We start from the raw sequence: 17160 nt of genomic DNA, 5'->3' as shown, positions 1-17160 counted from the left end.
AAAACATAACTTGTCCCTCCTATAAAAAAGATGATTCATTTCACTAAAAACCGAAATATAATCTTAAGTATAAAGTTTCTTGCAGTCAAATTTCAAGTCAACAGACATAACATGTTTCTGGCATGTTGGTAAAATTGTATTTTTTTTATATGAAACCGTTTCAAAGGCGATCTAACGTCCACGAAAAGGTAAAAACAAGTCTGTTTCCTTTACTCTACAATTTTCACATGTTTTGGTTTTAAAATTATTGTATATCAGTATATGTACTTGGTAGGTTCGTTTTTAAAAAACATAATACGTACAATTGAACACAGTTCGAGAATGATAAACAAGCAATAAAAATGGATTATCTTTATAAAACATCAAATTTAATTAATCGATGAACGAAATCATTACAATTAAGAACATCAACCATTCGTCAGGGTTATTTTTTGAAATTAACTGCAATTTTCATGATAATCACTTTTCTACTATCAAAAAGCAAGAGATCTTTCTTTCAATGAAGATATTGATTACAATGACGTACTTCCGCTTTAAAACTGGATACATGACTTTCCCACAAAACATTTCGCAAGCTCCAATCACCTTTAGCAATGAATTTGAACCATAGTTATAATATGTCAATATAAAATACAGCTGTGTCTCTGCTATCACAATCACCCACAGGGAAATAGGACATTCTGAACTTGAAATATCTTTCGGCGCAACTCCATAATGGACAAAAATATTTTAATATTTTGTCTTTTATATGGAGCGTTAGTAAACGCAAATTTTGATCAGGTTGATAATAATTTCACAACCACCACCTTACAAGAGTATGGGTATTTGCAAGGCAATAACTTCGACAATAACAATTCAAGTTTATATAATTCGTCACTGGAGGCGTCCTTCAATATTACGTCAAATGAAACGGCGTTTGAACTTATTGCAACAGCTAACAGGATTGTGGGTATGTAAAATGAATCTGTTATTCACAAAACGTTTTTTTTACATTTTTGTTTTTCAAATGTACGATAACGCTCCTGCTTTTCTACATACAAGTGAACGGTTTCGTCTCACTCGGAATTTCACAGGCATGCGGTTCGTTATGGACATTTTACAAACAGTCATCTATGTTACGCAACGTACGACGCATTTTATGCTAAAATCTGCATGTACAATATATAAATGAAACACAAATGAGTAAATTTTAGTTCAATGTGATTTCTTTATATGTGTGACTGCGTCAAATATTCGGTCAACGCGAGGACACCTTTCATAAACGATTATATTACATATAAACTCGTGCTGTTATGCGGGGCAATATTAAGCTTTAGTCACTAAAGCAAGGCGCAATTTTTTTCTTTATTCTCGCCTAAATAGAAACAATTGAAAATTAGCACTAAACCCCTAATTTGAGCAAGCTTGCTAAGTACCTCGACCAAGTTTTCCTGGGAGAACCAAGGTATTTTAAAAATAGGAATCAAAAGTCTGATCCGAAAGATGAATATAATTCTTGACATGCCAACGACAATAAGAAATGAATTTCACATTATCTTACTAACACATAGAGTATTGAACATTGAGTGGACAAAGTCAAAACATGATTACTGAGAGTGATATGATAAATGGTCTAAATAATTATCTATGTGAACTGTTGAGCAGTTTGACTTAAATGCTAACGAGAAAATTCTTTAGATACGCTCTCATCATAGCAAATAAAGAAACGTCATGTTTCCGTAAATGGTCATCATCGTTCATATAAATTATTATTCAGAGTAGTTTTATCATCAAAGATTACCTTAGCTCACGTTTATGTAATAAAGTTCTCATTCTTTTTTTTAAAGAAATGTAGGTAGAATTTTATTTTTCATTAAAAAAGCATTTTTACAAATGTTTAATTCAATTAGAAGCGGCGTGCTTTGGTTGTGAAAACAGTAAATTTCCATTTACTATATCGTCATTAATGTGCGTTATTTTTTAAATCACCGTCATTTCGTAGACAAATCACGACAATTCAATAAGAAATTGACAGGTTTTAAACAGGATTAACTAAATTAATGATTTAATCATGAATAAAAACTGCTGCAGGGAACATAGAACAACTTGAATGTCGTTAACTTTTATATCAAAGATTTTTCTTTGAGCTGCACGTCATTTACAAGTGTCCACTTGTAAATGATAAAGATCGTTGAACATAAAGTAAAAAAATTTACCTGTCAGAAAAACAAGTTGGCCCAAGCTTCTTCCTCCGTATATCTGTATGTATATTGTTGAACACCAACGCACGATGTTTTCTGTAAGTTATAGAAAATTCCATTTCACACACATGTATGAACAAATCTGCATGTTAATTGAAATTTTGCCATAACATATGAAGTAGAAATAGTTATGTTTATCAACGTTATACACACAAGATGAGAGAACGAGATTGCTAAAATAAGATAACGTGTGTCAGTATAGGTAGTGATGAATGATCGACAGAGAACAAGAACAGTTTTTACACTCTAAAATATAAACTTAAACAACACGTGTTTGTAAGTTTATGAATTTTAGATAATAGCAACAGAAAATAAGAGCAGGCAACTTGCTTAAACATAAAATGTGCTCTCATAAAATTTAATCACGACAAAAGGGACCAATTTCACTAACTAAATGTATGTCATGATTCTATATAAAGTTGAACATTGCACAAGACGTATCTTTGTAAGTGTTAGTGGTCTAAAGAATGTTATTTTAACTTCACAACAATTAATATAAGAATTTTGACTTGTTTGTAGCTAAAAACAACTTGAAAGAACAGTTGAGCTAACATTCAACTTTTTATCTTTTATCAGATAAATCTAACAAAACCCCAGATTTTCCTGAAGATTTTACGCTCTCATTTTCAAATCTCTCAAGTCATGAATGCCTGAAGCTGCATGAGCCTGAAGACATTTTATGGCACAGCGTTTATCTTTGCGTAAAGAAAGGAAAAAGAAAAGTCAACATACGTTGGTCGTACAGCGGACCATTATCCAACATGGTTTGCACAAAAATTACAGCTAAACACAAGGATCCGAATACTGGATGGACCGACAACTACATTTGTGTACCTCAGAGATCCCCCTACAAATTCTCGTGGTCAGAAAGGGGTAAAATCTCAGGTTACAATTGTATGGAATGGCAACATCTAAAAGATGGAGGATGGGGATCAGGAAAATATTTGTGCGCAGAAAAGTTTCCACGCAATAACCATACAATGTTTAATAATTTGTCAACCTGGGCACACGGTAATATTACATCAAATAAAACAGGCAATGTACACTTTGAAAAGGTTGACTATAATTTCACAACCACCACCTTACAAGAGAATGGGTATTTGCCAGGCAATAACTTCGACAATAACAATTCAAGTTTATATAATTCGTCACTGGAGGCGTCCTTCAATATTACGTCAAATGAAACGGCGTTTGAACTTATTGCAACAGCTAACAGGATTGTGGGTATGTAAAATGAATCTGTTATCCACAAATTTGTCAGAACAACAACTCGTACAAATAAAGATAAAAAATATAACCTTGTATTTATATATGCTTCATACACAATCCATACGAAATTTCCAAGCCGGAACTCACTCTGCGACACTTGGAATAAATTCCTGATCTGCAAAATAAGAAAGATCTTTTTACTTAGAACGATACATCCAATTAAATTAGTCGTGGAAGATTAAATTTTCAGACCGCTTGCACTGAAAGATTCTCAACAGATAAAAAAGCCATTAAATTCGTCAGTAAGTTCTAGATGATTCGAAAGATGTTTTTAAAAATGTCTTGACAAGGCTTCATGATTCAACTGTTAATATAATATAGCAGACTGCTATGTTTACTTATAAATTTATTTATTTAATTTTCAACCATGAATTGTGGCGATCTTCAGGAACATAATGAAACAATACAAAGCGATGATTGATGTCATATTGAAATATACTGATAAAAATTTTTTAAAGAGTTGTTCGTCTGGAGAATTATTAAATAAACAAGTTTAAAAGCATACCAAAATCAGATCACAGCTGATAAAAACCATAAAACTCGAGTTTCGTCATCTCTTTCCCTCTCATGAAGACACAGCATTGAACCACATAAGACAAAATTTCAAAATTTGGTATTTTCAGCACTAGACAGGAATAAATAAAGAGTTAAATCCAGAATTATTACTTAATCATTTAAAATTAAAAAATACACCATGCTTTCGTAGGTAGAATTTTACAGTCTCTCATTTTCTTTTCACGTACTTAATCTTCGAGTATAGGATAACCAAAAATTTGCAACAAAATGAGATTTTCATCGCTCAGCAAGTGTTGATAGAAAACAGGAAGTCTTTTTCTCTCAGATAAACGACAATAAAAACAACGAACGGAAATGCAAACAAGTATAAACGACATGATACAGTCACTTGACGCACGCCATTTTAATTAACCTTTTACTTGTTTTCAAATTCAAACTATGTCATGAATCACTTCAAACATTCAACAAGGCTTAATTTTTATAAAGTCAACATTCTCACTACAAAAAGACGTCTATAAAAGACAAGATTTGGTTAATCTAGTTTTATTAACACTACACATTATTGTCGATCTATAAGTTTTGACGTTTTTCTTCATAATTTTCAGGCGAAAAATTACACGCACACGAGTTTGATTTAAGATACCCCCCAGCTAGGACTGATGCTTCTGAAGAGCAAAAAGACGCTCCTATACGAGATCGTTCAGCTCTGTGGCCCAGAGGAATTGTTCCCTACGTACTGGGAAACTCAATAAGTAAGTAAATAGTATGAAATATTTTCGTATACTAAAGATTTTGTTCTAAAATCAAATATTATGTGTCTTTGTTTTTTTAATGATTGTAGAACATGCAACGTTCCAAAACGTTTTGTTTAAATTGAATCGTTTCAGGAAATCGTAGATGGTTTAGGAACATTGTCAAGGGAGCAATGGACGAGTGGGAGGAGAAGACATGCGTTAAATTTCGACCAAAAACTATTTACGATACCAATTATGTTTACATCTTCGTTGGAGATGGGTAAATAAAAACTATTTTTGAAACATTGAACTCGTACCTATATATCTTCTTTGATAATACTGCTATGATATTTATTTTTATCTATTCAAAACTAATCTTTACAAATGATTGTGTTTAAAACTATGACCCAGAAAAGTGAGAAAACTCAAACAACCAACAGAACATTTTGTAAGAACTTCCATCAATCCTTAAAATATTTTATGAGACATGTAAAATCGGATTTTGGTATAGGCAATAGTATAGTTTCGAGTGCAATTGCGGATAAACATGCACGAGTGAGATTTTTTAAAGACTGCAACAAAATAGCGTGAGTACGAAGAACGAAAGCTATGTTGCAGACTTTTAAAAAGCTCACAAGCAAGCCTAGTTACGCGGCCCAACTTTTATAAACATTAACGAAAAAACAGTACTTACTGTGGTGTTTTAATTCTTTGCACTGTTCTGTTATTTTTGAATTTTGCACGATTGCAATTATCGAAATCTTTGATTGCTTTGGTTCACTAACAACTGCCGCCATGTTTTTTTTGGTGAATTGAAAAGAAGCTCAAGCTTACAGCCTTTCACTTTTTTCAACCAATCAGATTACAGTATTACAGTGCAATTACATATTTTAACAGTAAAATTACTTATTTTTACAGTGCAGTTACTGATAAACTGCATAGCAATCAACCAATCACAATCAAGAAATAAGTCAAAATATATTATTAATAGTTTAATGTATGATATTTTAGGTGTAATTCCGACGTGGGTATGGTTGGAGGGCGACAAACTGTTTCCTTAGGAGTTGGTTGTGAGCACCATAGCGTTGTACTTCACGAACTAGGTCATGTTCTTGGCTTTTGGCATGAGCAAAATCGCCCGGATCGTGACAAATACGTTAAAATCATCAAAAAAAATATAAGAAAAAGTGAGAGATTCAACCAGAATTCTAATGTTTTTATTTCATTACCACAAGCTTACTCTAATTTGGCTTTCCATTTTCATTTTACAGACCTTTACTTTGCTTTCCGTAAATACAGTACATACAAGATCAACAGTCTTGGTATTCCTTACGATTACAAATCCATCATGCATTACGCGCACAATGCGTTTGGTAAAGGCAGAAAAACAACAATAGTGGCATTAGATGGTAAGACGAGGAGATTTGGAAACACCCATCTAAGTGCTTTAGATGTAGAGCAAACAAAAAGATTATACAAATGTCCAGGTAAGACACATTGCAATCACACAAAAACTCACAGCAACATACAGTAGCACATACACTACTTTACTACACACAGTACCATAAATGCAGTAACATACAACGATACATACTGAAAAGAAATATATAAACAAAAATAGAGTTTTAACATTTTTTTATCTTTAACATTTCTTATCAGATAAGTCTAACAAAAATCCGGACTTTCCTGAAGATTTTACATTCACATTTTCGAAGCGCCCAAGTCATAAATGCTATAGACTGTATGAGCCCAATGACATTTCATGGCGCAGAGTCTATCTTTGCGTAAAGAAAGGAAAAAGAAAAGTCAACATACGTTGGTCGTACAGCGGACCAATATCCAACATGGTTTGCACAAAAATTACAGCTAGACATAAACGTCCGTATACTGGATGGAGCGACAACTACATTTGTGTACCTCAGGGATCCCCCTACAAATTCTTATGGTCAGAAAGGGGTAAAATCTCAGGTTACAATTGTATGAAATGGCAACATCTAAGAGACAGAGAATGGGGATCAGGAAAATACTTGTGCGCAAAATCAGATGACAAACGTACGTCTTCAAGGTTAAAATAAATAAAAGAAATGAAGACTCGCAGATACTTCATTGAAAATACTTAAATACTCAAGTTTAGCATCTTTAGATCACTCGTGCATGTAGAAGACATTAGAATGAAAACTTGAAGAAGACTTTAACGTTTCAACCATAGCTTACTCCAGATAAACTATAATATCTTTGAGAAAGCAGGAGATCTTTGGAATTTAGTAATAAAAGGTTGGAGAAAATAAAAGGTTTGATTGTTAAACATTAAATTTTTTCTTGATATAGCGGTGAATGGCAAATGGTCTCCTTGGTCAATTTGGGGACAATGTACCAAAAAATGTGGTATTGGTGGTTATCAAATTCGTAGAAGAGAATGCAACAATCCATCTCCTAAGAATGGTGGACGTACATGCTTGGGGCAAGCTTACCAATCACGATATTGTAATACTCATAAATGCAACGGTAAGTAAGATGTAAATACTCATAAACTATGATTAGCTTAAAAGAAATGATTCCTATATGATCTTGTAAAAGAAAAGTTGTTTGAAGGAGTGACAGAGCTATGCTCAAAAAAATTTTTGCGATTTTTATAAAAAAAAGTAATCACCATGTGCTTTGAATATTTTTCTGATTTGTTGCTTTTGTAGAGTTACCACGATGGCCTGAGGATTTCACATATCGTTACCACAACTACTCACCTTCATCAACAACATGTATACGAACTTATGAACGAGCACAGTACTTTCAATGGACTAGTTACTATTTTTGTAGTCGATATGGACGACGAGATATAAACATGAAATGGTCAGATAATGGTCCAATAAGATATATGAAATGTGTGAGAATTGATGAACCACAAGAGGCAATAAGAAATGGTTGGGACAATAACTATTTGTGTGTTCCAAAAAAATCACCTTACAAGTAAGACAAAAAACGTTAACAATAACTTTGCAAACACAACTTCGTATAGTTTTGACAAAATATGTCACATTAACAGTTAAATATTACATTTGAAGTCATCTTCTCAATAAATATTTACTTCAGTCTAATATTTTCATCAGGATTGATCTTATGTTGAAACTTTAGTTCTTATATACACCTATTTAACATGATCATCATGATTGATTTGATGATAAGAATATCTTTCATTATTTTAGGATTAGTATCACGGGAGCAAAAGAGTATTTAAAAATGCTAGATTGAAATTACTTTAAGAAACAATCATCATGCTTTTTACAGCTTCGTTTGGTCAAATAAAGGTCCTATCAGTAGTCTAGCCTGTATTCAATGGTATGCAAAAGGAGGAAAGGATGGATGGAATAATAATTACCTATGTGCTCGAAAGTTTAATGGTCGACCTGATCTAACAACAAACCCTCCAGCTATAAATGGACAATGGTCATCTTGGGGACGTTGGACAACATGTTCGCGCTCATGTGGTGTGGGCTTCATGACCAGATACAGAACTTGCTCCAATCCATACCCGAAAAATGGAGGAAAATCTTGCACAGGAGGACGAGAAATGAAGCAAAAATGTAACACACAGGAATGTCCAAGTGGTAAATTGAAAACATTTCAATATCACCAATATGAAATACGGTTATAAGTTTGTTGATAATATAGTATACTGACATGGATGTATTGATGCGATAGTTGTTAAGATCGTATAAAAATAGATGTACAAATGCCAACTAATACCATAGTAAATAGATATAGATGTACAGATGCCAGTTGATAATATGGTATATAGTATGATATAGTAGTACAGATGCCAGTTGACAGATGTTAGTTGATAATATGGTATATAGTATGATATAGTAGTACAAATATTAGTCGATAGCACAGTGTATATGGGTGTACAGATGTTAGTTGATAATATGGTATATAGTATGATATAGTAGTACAAATATTAGTCGATAGCACAGTGTATATGGGTGTACAGATGTTAGTTGATGACATATAGTTTGCGTAAAATGAGTTTGGTTAAAGCATTATAATTTTGTTTTTACTTTTGATGATTTCTGATTGTTTTTAGCAATTTAAAAATTATAAACTAATAATATTTTTTATCTTCGGTATATTTCAGTATGCTTCAATAAATACAGTGGAAATAGCGGAGTGTTTCAATCAACTTCCAGTAGACGAGGTCAATGTACGTGGATTATTCAAGTTCGGTCTGGCTACAGAGTTCGCTTACGTTTTACTTATTTTAGTGTTGGAGGTATGGAGATTGATATGTCAAATAACTGCTTTCTTTCATAACATTTTACAAAAAAAACCTCAAAGCTCTTAGTTTCATAAACAATTTACAGGACATTCTCTGCTCATACATTTGATCATATTTAAAAAAAATTTTCATAATTTACGTTAAATTTCAGTTTGTAGTCTTCACTGCTAATGTCGCTGCTATTTTTAGTGGACAGATATGCCTGTTCGCGTAGCTCTGATCACGTGACAATAAGAGACGGGCAACATACGACTGCGCGAGTATTAAAGACATTGTGTGGTTCATCTTTACCACCATTAGTGTATGGCTCAGGAAATTCAATACGAATTACTCTCAAGTCGTTCAATAACATAAACAGTGGATTCCGGGCAAGATGGGTTGCTGTTCGAACAAATCAATTTTCTACAACCCCAACACCTAAACCTACTACCACAAAAGGTAGGTTCCTTTTATGAACTTAATGATTTTCAACTCCTGATCAAGACACCTGTATGATTGGAGTCTATAAGAACTAAATTTCTATACATCTTGACATTCACAAGAAAGACTTAGACCGCATGAATTTTCTAAACAACTACTAAAGAACTCCAGAAGTTTCAAACTTAGTTACTTAACTCACACATGGTGAAATATATCTCAAAGTTCAAGCATTAACATTATAACATTACAGATACGACGTACATCACTAGTTAATGTAAAAAGTTATGTTTGTAGCTACAACTTTACTGCAATAATATTATCACTTTAGATGTGAAATGTGGAGGAATCATAAACACGAACAAAGGAAACATATCCTCTCCAAACTATCCAGAAAAATATCCACGAAATATAAAATGTACATGGATCATTAAGGTTCCCGTCCACAAACTGCTCAAACTGCGCTTTTTGTCCTTTAATCTCGAGAGCCATTCAAGTTGCGAGTATGACTATGTTCAGATTAGAGACGGCGCAAGTCTCAAGTCCAAATCGTTGGGATCATTTTGCGGAAGCACTTTACCTGGTAAGTATTTGTCTTGTAACAGTGGGTAGCATGCATTTATCTACAATATAAATGGTTATGAACGAAAAACAGAGTTATATTTGATCATCTCTTACAGCTCCAGTAACTGCTTTTGCAAACAGCTTGTACATCGAGTTCAAGTCGGACCTAACCAATGAAATGAAAGGATTCAAAGCAGAGTTTTATACGAAAAGGCGAAAATTTGGTAAGATTTTCTTCTGTATGCTTTTCATTGGCAATTTAAGATAGACAATGGCAAATTCTGCGTAACAAAAAGAGGACTTTGAAAAGTAAAGAACGAGTATCTATAATTTACTTAAGCGATAATAAACGTCATCCTTTGATGTGAGGGGAGTATAATAATTATGAAGACTAGTACCCTAGAGTCCAATGAGTCAATATTTCTCAAGAATTTTAAGATCAGCCATTAAAGTGCCAAAATTAGCTCCCATTTCCTTTGCTCATGACAGCTTGTGGTGGAAAGAGATGGAAAGTGTACACAACAGAAAATGGAACAAGATATTGCTATCTTATTAAAAAAAAGAAAACAACATGGAGACAAGCTAGAAATGATTGTAAAAGAAAGAACTCTGATTTATTGAGCATAGCCGACAGTGAGGAAAATTGGTTCGTAAGAAATGAGCTAATGGCAGAAGTCAAATACTACCAACTTTGGATGGGATTTAATGACTTGATAAGAGAAGGAAATTGGGCTTGGAGTGATAAGTAAGTTTAGCATAAGATAATTAGACATATACAGAGTTGTGGGGTATGTTATAGAGCAAAGATTTCAGTAATTGTAACAACGTATACTTCATGTTCTCAGGAGTCAAGTCAATTTTGAGGATTGGGATGGTGGTGATCCAAACAATGGCGGAAGACGAAGAAACGAAGATTGTGGTGTATTAAAACCTGATGGGAAATGGAATGACTATCCTTGTAACTACCGCTTCAAGTATATCTGTAAGAAGAAACTCATTAAGGTATGGTTGTTGGAAATTCCACTCGACGTTATGCGTCTTCGAGAACACGTTATTTTATGTTGTACAAATTTGTACAAACTTGTCTTGTCTGTTGTTTATTCATCACTACCTACATTTATAAACGTCATCTTTAGTTTATATTTTAAGTAGTGTAAAGACTGCTTTCATTGTTCGTGATTCATTCATCACTACCTACACTGACACACGTTATCTTAGTTTACATTTTAGATAGTGTAAAAACTGTTTTTGTTCTCTGTTGTTCATTCATCAGACTTATCTTAGTTTATATTTTAGATAGTGTAAAACATTCATCACTTACATTGACACGTTATCTTAGTTTATATTTTAGATAGTGTAAAAACTGTTTTTGTTCTCTGTTGTTTATTCATCACTACCTACACTGAAAGATGTTAATATTTCACAATCGTTGTTTACTTTCAAGGTAGATTTTAAACTTTTCTTAGTTTATAATTAATACCAATTCATTTCATTTTCTACAGGACAATGTATAAATCGTACGAAATACACTCTTTTTATGGAGTTTGTGAAAGTACAAGTTGGAAGATATAAATAACGTGTGATAATTACAGAAAAATATTAACCGAAGAAATGGTGAAGTATAAGAAATGGAATGGAGTATTATTTTATTTGCAAAATATGTATATTTTATAGAAATTTGATAAATGAATACGTGGCTATATGAATTTACCATGTTTGCAATAGTTGTCATGTATTTTTTCATCTAATGCAAGCACGACAATGAAGAAATTTCTTTTTATCAATTGGAAAATGTACATGAGACTAATGTTATACCGGCCAAATATATCCATATGTATTCTACACCAAGTTTAAAATAAGATAACAATATATATCCATATGTATCCTACGGCAAGCTTAAAATAAAATAACAATATATATCCATATGTACCATACACCAAGTTTTTCATAAGATAAAACTTATCCAAAGATGTCCTACACCAAGTTTATCATAAGATGAAACAAATCCATAGATATCCTACACTAAGTTTTAACATAAGATAATCCGGAGAAACAAAAATATGGCGAAAAAAACTTTTGCAACATTGATCAAAATAATTTACGTATTCATTAAACAAAAATTCAAAAACTTACATTGATTCTACTTGTTTTCTTTTTGTTGAGATTTGTAAAAATCAGAGAGAACCTTCCACGCTTTTGGAGCCATAAAACCGTCAGGAGGAGTTTCACCACGTTTCGCCAACTCCCTCATGCGAGTACCAGATATAAAATCAAAATCATCCTTTTTGCTAGGATCAAAAAATCCATGCATTTCTTGCGAGTATTGTAGGCAGCCACACGGAATGGAACAATCTCTAACTCGGTCAAACCAGGCGCCATGGTTAGAACCTAAAATAAGTTGGGTAAATCAACGAATTATTAAATTTAAAATGAGCAATTGTGTTACCTTAGCACCATGAGTTGGCTCATACAGATCTTCCTTTGGCTTTTTAGTCGGATGTGGCATTCCAGCAGGATCACGACCCACAATATAAAAGTTTGCACCTGCGGCTACGCGTGCTTTAGCGTGCCATTGAACCTAGAAAATATTACAATCATTAAAAAGTCATAGATATCCCCCTGAAATGAAACTAGATCAACGTCGGAGCAGGGGGGTGGGAAGATATTTCATCAATGAAACTTCAATCAATATAATTGACAGAGCTGTGCTATTTATGAAATAGATTTCTGGGAAGAAATGTTTAGAACCATTAAAACAAACAACATTCACGTCACTAACCTCAGTTGGACCAGCGTACATCATTGGTGAAGGAAATATGGCCAAAACCGTGTTATCAGGATCAAGAATTCCATCTTCCAAGACTGCATGATGTTGTTTTATACGAACAGGAAGTGGTACGTCATCTTGTTTTGTCCAACCTCCCAACGGGTGAAGCAGTAACACAGGTCTTTTGTATCCACGTTCGGTCAGTTTCTTGTGAGTGTCCTGAAAAAAATCGTATATTGCATAATGATTACTGTGAAAATAAATAAAAATAGTACTGGATTATAATAAAGGGAATACAGTTTAAAACCAGAAGTACTGTTGCTTGCTTGTAGCCATTTATTGCCCATGTAGTGCAAGTTTTTAAAAGGACTGTTGGTGTTCATTGTTACTTCGACACCCATCATCATATTTAACTTGTTACTCTAGCAAAATGCCACTCCCTCTAATTTTTGTTCAATACCACAGTCCCCTCCTCTTTCTCTCGGCACCAAGTCCCTCTCTTCTTTCTCTCGGCACCAAGTCCCTCCCCTCTTTCTCTCGGCACCAAGTCATGTGCTTTCTCAAATTTGATAATGTAAAAATGCAATACCCTCTTCTACACATTCTGAACCATACATGTTGAAGAATGTCATTTATTGAACATTTGCTATTCTTACTTTCTTTGACCATAAGTACATTTAAAAGAACTCTGGTAAAAATTCTTACTTTCATAAGAAGAGCATGTCCATTGTGTATAGGGTTACGAAGCTGAAAAGCAAATACGGCGTCAGCGTTTCGACTTTTAAACTCTTTCCTCAGCTCATTAGGAGTCTTTCTATACTTGTCCAACTCGTCGCCCCATGTTATTCGCTCGAAAACTTCAAGGTCACCACCTACTAGCCAATCACCAGCTTCGTAACACATCTGTTATGAAAGATAACGGCATTTAAATAATTGAAAAATTACAAACATGTCTACCGCATGATGGTTTTTGACTTAGAAATAAGTATGTATAAAATATAGACTATGGTATGAAAACCTTTATGTAAGGATGGTCTTTGGTAAAAACACCCCATTGACGACACGATCGCTCGTCTTTCCGATGGGCAAAAAATTCGGGATCGCGTAGAATAGCGACAGATTTGCTGTTGAATGTCAGAGTAATAGCTGATGCTCCTTTGAGTCTCTCTTTATCTTCATAGGTGACAGGTAAAACAATTGGAACAGTCTGGTTTGAAACGCCGTCTAATGTAGAAAATATTTAAGTTTCAGTAAGGACAAAAATTTAAAAAAAGTTTTTAAGCTGGATATAGCTACGAGTTTTATATCATATCATTCACATTTACCACGAACTAGAACACCAAAATGAAGACATTGTAAATATTCATTTTCTCTCATAAAACCAGAAAGTGGAGTGGCCCATCCTTCAGAGAGGACTTGAACCCATTGAAGATCCAGCTAAAAAGCAAAATAAATGGTAGTTTTTCAACACCTAGGAACATTGAAATTTACATAAAAAGCGCTTTTCAAAACATAAACTCGTAGGAAATAACATAAGCTATCTTATACCTTAGTAAGTTGTACGGATGGCAACTTTTTTGCTTCTTGTCGTTTTATTTCAACTTCATTTGATGGTATAAACAATTCTTTTACCTCTTGAACTATAGTACTTGGCAAAATATTCTGAACAGAAACAATAGAAATACAACTCATTAAATATCTAACTAATGTGTTGTTTTAATGAAGTTAATAACAGTAGCAGAATGATAATTATTTCGTGTACATGAAGTATTAAAAATATCATCAAATGCAGACCTCTTCAGTTAATAAATCAACAATTTGTTGCACGCATTCATTAACAGATGTTTCGCCAGCTTTCAATACAAGATCAGGATTCTCTGGTGGTTCAAATGGAGCGTCAATACCAGTGAAACCTTTAATTTCACCCGCACGAGCCTTCTTGTACAGTCCTTTGACGTCACGTTTTTCACAAACAGAAAGGGGGGTGTCAACAAAAAGTTCGAAAAAAGGTAGATTTGCTTCTTCATGAACTTGACGGGCGCGGTTACGGAGCTAAAATTTCATATTTTAATAAAAACATTTGTAAAAAATCAAGAGTAATCTCATGTTGAAACTTTAGTCATTATATACTTCAGTCCAGTGTCTTCATCATGGATCTAATGCTGATAAACTTCAGTGTAGTAACTTTATAGTCAAGTGTAGTAACTTTTGAAAACTATGTTAAGTTCACATACTCGTTTATAAGGACTAATAAATGCCGTCAAACAAATCATTCCAGAGTCAGCAAATAACTTAGCAACTTCGCCAACACGTCGAATGTTCTCATCACGATCTTCTGGTGAGAAACCAAGATTCTTGTTCAATCCTGTTCTCATGTTATCTCCATCCAATGTGTACGTAGGAATCCCATGGCGACATAAGTAATCCTCTAGACCCATAGAAATTGATGTTTTACCAGCGCCTGATAAACCTAAATGCAGTTTAAAGATCCATAGTAAGACTCAATAAATATAATTTTCTCATCATAGATTCATGAAAAATCGGATCTTCCTATCACGTATACGAATATGTTATTTTTTTATGTGTTCTTTATACATATGAAACATAAATAAACATTCTATTTCACCTGTTAACCATACAGTACATCCACGAAAGCCAGCTTTCGTTCCAAGTACCTGACCGCGCTTTTGTCTGGACACATGATGCACTTGATATGAAACATTAGTCGACTTGACGAAATCCTGAAAAACAATAAGAGATTAGCTTGCAATTGTTCGTTGTCTGTGTAACGGGCTGAATACGTGTGAAAGTGTGTATGCTGGAGAAGAAGGGGAAGCATTAGAATGTTGATAAACTCCAGTGTAGTAACTAACGACTTTATCTACCAAGAGTAGGTTGACAGGAGGAGGCAGACTATACAGAATACAGATAACGATGGAATGACATATGTTTTCATTCATTTTTTTCAAACATTACAAGTTTTAAGGCCCTGAATAAAATATCATTATCAATAACAAAATATATTTCTTTTCAAAATAAACCCAACATGTTACTTCGTTCATAATACAATCATTAACGTCAATGTTGTATTGAAAACACAAAACTTGGTTGCAAAAAAATAATTTAAGCAAAAAGCGAATAAAAGTGAATATTAATCACATGAACGACATGAGATTTTTAACAACTTTGGCTAATGATTTCGTTTGTAGTTGTCTGCAGTTTAGATGTTATTTCTACAGAGTTATACTGCTTTATTTGAAAGATAGAAAATTATTTAAGATCGTAGCTAACCGACGGTAAAGAGATAATTTTATAACTCACATCTCACATCTCATTCATAATGAATATAAAAACTAAATGACATATCAGTATGAAAGATAGGAAGCTAGCTACATACCATGTTTTATAAAAACAAAAATATTCTTACCATTATTTCATGTGTATGATTTTTCAGTACTATGTTTCCAATGAAATTTGACATGTTTAAAATAATTTAAAAATGCAGCGACTTTTTGTCGGCAGTCAATGACATGCGGTGAAGTCCTGCGGTATATTCTGCAGCTCTCGTAGTCACAAGAGACGTAAAAATGCCAATAAATATGATGAAGTTAAAAAATAAAACAAAAGAAATTCTTCATCAAAACTTTTACCGCTAATAAACAATTAAAATATAATTTTGTTTGAGCCGTGAAGCAATTAGAACATGATTTGTTTTTAAATTGAAGCTCAGATTCATAATCAATTATAGTAAACAGCTGACAGCAAAATTTTATGATCATATGACCGTAAATGCCAAGGTTCATGCGTGATATGGCCTTACGGCATTACCTCAGTGTGTTTAGGGCTGGGTGGGGGGTCCTTGAAATTTGGTTTCAGCAATGGCATTTCCAGTGTTCTCAGGTTATATTTTAACGTTAAACTACACAATAGAGTCAGCAATGGCATTTCCAGTGTTCTCAGGTTATATTTTAACATTAAACTACACAATAGAGTCAGCAATGGCATTTCCAGCGTTCTCAGGTTATATTTTAACGTTAAACTACACAATAGAGTCAGCAATGGCATTTCCAGTGTTCTCAGGTTATATTTTAACGTTAAACTACACAATAGAGTCAGCAATGAGCCACGTGCACTTTAAAGAGCTGTGTTAAAGTTTGAAAATGGACACCTAATGTCATCATATACACTTTGAAAGATTTTAAATTCACTAAAAACGCCAACGCTAAATCAGTAAATTCTAGCTTTTTACGTAAATTCTTGTTTATTCGTGAGATACATCGTACTATGCACGTGAGCGTAATGCTGAGGTATGATGTAATCTGTGAGACTTGACATGTATGTAGGACATCATATGCTTTGCAATGAAACAACATTTAAACATGT

At 33.5% G+C, this 17160-nt stretch overlaps 2 protein-coding genes across 2 annotated transcripts; one reads left to right on the top strand and one right to left on the bottom strand.

The window, feature by feature from the left end:
- The first annotated feature begins 634 nt into the window (after positions 1-634).
- On the top strand, positions 635-11944 carry LOC124452717. The gene is made up of 17 exons (XM_047003313.1): positions 635-949; positions 2817-3464; positions 4631-4777; positions 4913-5039; positions 5771-5946; positions 6031-6246; positions 6419-6811; positions 7088-7264; positions 7450-7723; positions 8042-8361; positions 8889-9023; positions 9219-9467; positions 9778-10029; positions 10127-10234; positions 10500-10755; positions 10856-11012; positions 11513-11944. Exons 1-17 carry the CDS (start codon positions 715-717, stop codon positions 11522-11524), a joined length of 3882 nt encoding a protein of 1293 aa, XP_046859269.1. The 5' UTR covers positions 635-714; the 3' UTR covers positions 11525-11944.
- LOC124452721 (bifunctional 3'-phosphoadenosine 5'-phosphosulfate synthase 1-like) lies at positions 11820-16474 on the bottom strand. The gene is given in 12 exon segments (XM_047003317.1): positions 11820-12332; positions 12335-12398; positions 12457-12588; positions 12790-12996; positions 13483-13680; positions 13796-14001; positions 14103-14214; positions 14326-14439; positions 14572-14829; positions 15012-15247; positions 15404-15518; positions 16205-16474. Coding segments are annotated over 12 exon segments (1878 nt in total). The 5' UTR covers positions 16259-16474; the 3' UTR covers positions 11820-12150.
- Positions 16475-17160: the final 686 nt, after the last annotated feature.

This window comes from Xenia sp. Carnegie-2017, unplaced genomic scaffold, assembly GCF_021976095.1.
Source record: "Xenia sp. Carnegie-2017 unplaced genomic scaffold, XeniaSp_v1 HiC_scaffold_25, whole genome shotgun sequence".
Taxonomy (NCBI): Eukaryota; Metazoa; Cnidaria; class Anthozoa; order Malacalcyonacea; family Xeniidae; genus Xenia; species Xenia sp. Carnegie-2017.
This window is presented reverse-complemented; position numbering and strand designations above follow the sequence as displayed.

Bases quoted from the DNA above. Each gene is read 5' to 3' on its own strand.
- LOC124452717 (XM_047003313.1), top strand. From the start codon at position 715: ATGGACAAAAATATTTTAATATTTTGTCTTTTATATGGAGCGTTAGTA. The intron at 3,465-4,630 runs GTATGTAAAATG...CATAATTTTCAG, and splicing joins AACAGCTAACAGGATTGTGG to GCGAAAAATTACACGCACAC. The intron at 6,247-6,418 runs GTAAGACACATT...ATTTCTTATCAG, and splicing joins AAGATTATACAAATGTCCAG to ATAAGTCTAACAAAAATCCG.